The sequence below is a fragment of the Tupaia chinensis genome, unplaced genomic scaffold (genome assembly GCF_000334495.1).
Source record: "Tupaia chinensis unplaced genomic scaffold, TupChi_1.0 Scaffold000037_4, whole genome shotgun sequence".
NCBI lineage: Eukaryota > Metazoa > Chordata > Mammalia > Scandentia > Tupaiidae > Tupaia > Tupaia belangeri.
This window is the reverse complement of record NW_006159487.1, coordinates 1,389,713-1,393,388: the sequence shown is the minus strand read 5'-3', so window position 1 is coordinate 1,393,388 and position 3,676 is coordinate 1,389,713. Positions and strand designations below refer to the sequence as shown.

General features: G+C 65.9%; 1 protein-coding gene across 1 annotated transcript in view; it reads left to right on the top strand.

Moving 5' to 3' along the window:
• KIRREL3 (kirre like nephrin family adhesion molecule 3) overlaps positions 1–3,676 on the top strand; it is a 395,674-nt gene that overhangs the window by 354,719 nt on the left and 37,279 nt on the right. Inside the window, exons 7-8 of the mRNA XM_006140642.3 lie at positions 641–772; positions 2,418–2,627. Of these exons, the coding sequence (XP_006140704.1) occupies positions 641–772; positions 2,418–2,627 (342 nt within the window). The remainder of the gene's footprint in view (positions 1–640; positions 773–2,417; positions 2,628–3,676) is intronic.

Below are 3,676 nucleotides of genomic sequence, written 5' to 3'. Positions count from 1 at the left end.
CCCCCACCCCCCGCAGGGAGCAGCAGCCACGCCCACTTCAAGGACGGTCCCTGCCCACCTCCCCGGCCAGTCCCTCTGCTGGGTGGGGTCTCAGTCAGAGAAGAGCAGGCCGCGTGGTCCGACAGACCCAGCTCAGACCCAGCCCCACCACGCGGCCTGCTCCTCTGCCTCAGTTTCCCCAGCCGTAGGGCGGGGAGGTGGGTACAGCACTCCAGCAGGCCTCCGCTGTAGCGTAGGGCCCTGGGCCCCCACCTGGGAGACCACTCGTCCTGCATCTCTGTGGCCCCAGGCCAGACGCGGCTCCCCCTTGCCCGCACGTCCACAGGCGACACCTCCCCAAATGGCCTCAGACAGTGGGCCTCCGAGAGGGGAGCAGAGGGATGGCTGGAAGGGACCAGAAGCCGTGGCAATGGGAGGGCGTGCGGGGCGGGGCAGGATGGTTGACAGCCGCGCTGCTTGCTCAGCCTCCTGGTCTGCGGTCTGCACAGCAGGGGCAGCCCACAGGGCCAGGGCTGGGACACGCTGCCCCTCCCGCCCCCTGCCAGGGCTCGGCCTGGCTGCCCACCATGGCCCCACGCTGGGAAGAGCAGAGTTGGCACTGGCGGCCCCTGCCCGCTGTGCACTCTGTCCCCCCACCCAGCCTCCCAGGCTGCTGCGGGAAACCAGGGAGCGGAAGGAGCGCCACACCCTGCCCTCGGTGGTCTCTGGGCAGCTGTGGGCAGGAGGTGGCTTCAGGCCAGGAGGCTGCGGGGAGTCCCCAGAGGCCGAGCAGGCTCGTGCACACGCCCCGCCCACTGTGCACGCTGGGCACACACACTCCCGGGCTCGCACCCACAGGTGCCAACACGCTTGCCCTCCCCGGCTGGGCCCTGGAGCTACCATTGCAGTCACCGGGAAGCAAGGGCCAGTTAGTGCCCACCAAGCCGGAGGGAGGCCAAGGCGGTGATGGCCCTGGGACTGCGGGGACAACCCGGCCCTCCCAGAGCTGGCCCACCGCACGTTAAACTTTCTGAACGGGAAAGGGCAGGGCCCTTGCTGTCCCCAGAGCCAAGGTCCATGAAGGGAAGAGGGAAAAGCAGAGGCCAGGGGGCAGGGTGGCGGCCCTGGCAGGGAGAGGACAGGCCACGAATGGAACCGGTTAACAGTGACTGTGGACCTGGGGTGCCACCAGCTAATCCCCCGGCAGGCTCAGCCCTGCCAGGCCTGAGTCCCATGGCCCTGGCTGCAGCCCCGGCCCTCTCCAGGGCAGACCCCCGGGGCCAGCGCAGGCGCTGGGGCTCTGCGGTGCTCGGGCGCTCTCCGCCCCGTGTCCGCCCCGTGTCCGCCTCGTGTAATGCACACGTCTCCTCTAATGAGGTGGAACAAACAGCGCGAACCAGAATCTATCCCCAGGAAAGCACGCACCTGGACACAGCAAACATGGCGCTATCACCCCTCCGAGGCGAGGCGCTCCTGGCCAGGACCTCGGTAGAGCCGCCTCCCAGCTCCCGGCTCCCGGCCCGGCTGCCTCACCAGAACAGAGCGGTCTGGGTCTTGGGCTCCTGGCAGTCCAACATGCGTAAGTGGCCCTCATTAGCCCAGGAAGAGGAAGGCAGGGGGACAAGCACGCGCGCCTCCCAACCCAGGCCTTCTTTCCGTGAAGAAATCGGCTTCCTTAGAGCGTGGCTTCTTTAGCAGAGACCCTGCTGGAGAGCGCCTGCCATGCGGCTCAGAGGGGGCAGCTCGGCTCTGCTCAGCCGGGTGAGGCTCACTGCCTCCCCCCACCCCCCGATGGCCCTGACTCCTTAGACAGACTGGGCTGCTCGACCCTCCGGGCCCGATGGGCGCCCAGGGCTGGGGCCACCCGAGTCCTGAGGAAGAATACACAGTGAGGCCACAGGCCGTGGAGCCCGGGGTGCAGTGGCAGCAGACCCAGGGCACCCCCCCCGGCGGTGGGCGCCGGGGGGCCGGTGGCCCCAGCCACAGGCCACCCTGCCCGGGGTCGGGCCTGGGCCCCACCCACTGGGCCCTAGGCGGAGGGCCAGCCTCTCCTGTGACCAGAGCTGGCAGGGCAGAGGCTCAGGCTCCCCCGTTGTTGTTTTCGTTTGCTATAGGGCACATACACTCCTGGGGGCAGAATGTGAGCACCACTGGGGGATGGCCACGCCACAGTCCCTTCTGTGTTCCTCTCAGGATTTTGGGCGTGCATGCACATGTGCTTAGTGTCCAAGCCTCCGGGTCTGGGACTCTAACGGGCGACCCAGCCGCCTTGATCACACGCCCCCTACTGGCCTGGGCTCACACACCCATTCTTAAGTCCAAATCCCAGCCCTGCACGGCAGCCGGCCCAATCAGAACTCAGGCTTCTCTCTGGCAAGGTGGAGAAGGCCCTCCATCCCAGGCCAGGGACACAGGGACAACACCCTGTGGCCTTGCAGGGAGTTGGGAGACAGGGAGCCTGTTCCCTGGCCATCGAGCAGTGGAGGCAGGAGGAGCCCGCGTGGCCGCGTGTCTCCGAGGACGGGGACAGAGCCTTCGGCTGGCGATTTTCTTACCAAAGAACAGCTGCTCAGAGTCCCCCCAGCGTCCTCAGGTTCATGCCGAAGAAGTCACTGTGGGGTGGCCGGTCTCCGGAAGCCCTGTTTCAGGTGCTGCGTGCTAAGCCCAGTAACCCAGTGAAGAGGAAGCCCAGGACAGAGCTGACAGCTGGAGCGGCCTCTACGCCGAGTGTCTGAGCCCGGAGGGCAGCCGTCCGCCCGTCGTGGGAATGTACGGGTGGCCCGTGGCGGGCGGCCATCCTCGCACGAGCTCCGGGTCACCCAGCTGCCAGCGCCTGCTCGCGCGTCCGGGCAAGGGCAGTCTTTACTGTAAGTAGTCCCAAGCCAGAAACGTGGGTTTGGAGAGGTGCAGCTGCTACCGGGGAAGGAGGACCCTCTGCAGCTCACAGTCGGGTTGAAGGAGACGTCCCGAGGCAGACACAGGGCGGAATGTGACTGCGTGTGGCCGTTTCTGCGGAGACAGCTTCCCCCCACGTCATGCTCGTTATCGAAGAGAATCGCATTGAGACGAATTAGAGGCTAAGTAAACTCAGTCTCACCAGACTTGGCCTGCTCGTTTGCTGAGCGCAGCTGGTCATGCGGGCCCTCCTCGAGGAGTCGGAGAGAAGCGGAATGGCGAGACTGCACCCAACGGGGCCTTGAAACCACAATCCAGCGCAGCTTCGGCCAGCCAGGGTCACGGACGTGCGTGGCCGGGCATGCTCAGGGGGTCTGGGTGCGAGCCTGACCCACCCGTGTGTCTCTGGCCTGCCACTCTGGCCCTGACCACCTCGGCTTTTCAAGTCTGCTTTTCTGGAACTTTTACTAAGGCATCTCAGATTGGGCCTTTAAGTGCCTCTCGAGGGCCAGCCCCATGGCCTCGTGGTTAAGGGAGCCAGCTCCCACACAGTCGACTGCACTTCAAATCCCAACTCTGGTGGCTTAGGAAATACTCCCAACACGATGAGAACTGAAGGAGCAGTGACTTGGCCACACCCCACTGGGGAGTGCGTTCAGCCTCCCTCACTGGCTAGTCCACACTCCCACTGGTTAGTCCACACTCCCGCTGGCTAGCCCACACTCCCACTGGCTAGCCCACACTCCCGCTGGCTAGCCCACACTGCCGCTGGCCACACACCCACTGGTTAGTCCACACCACC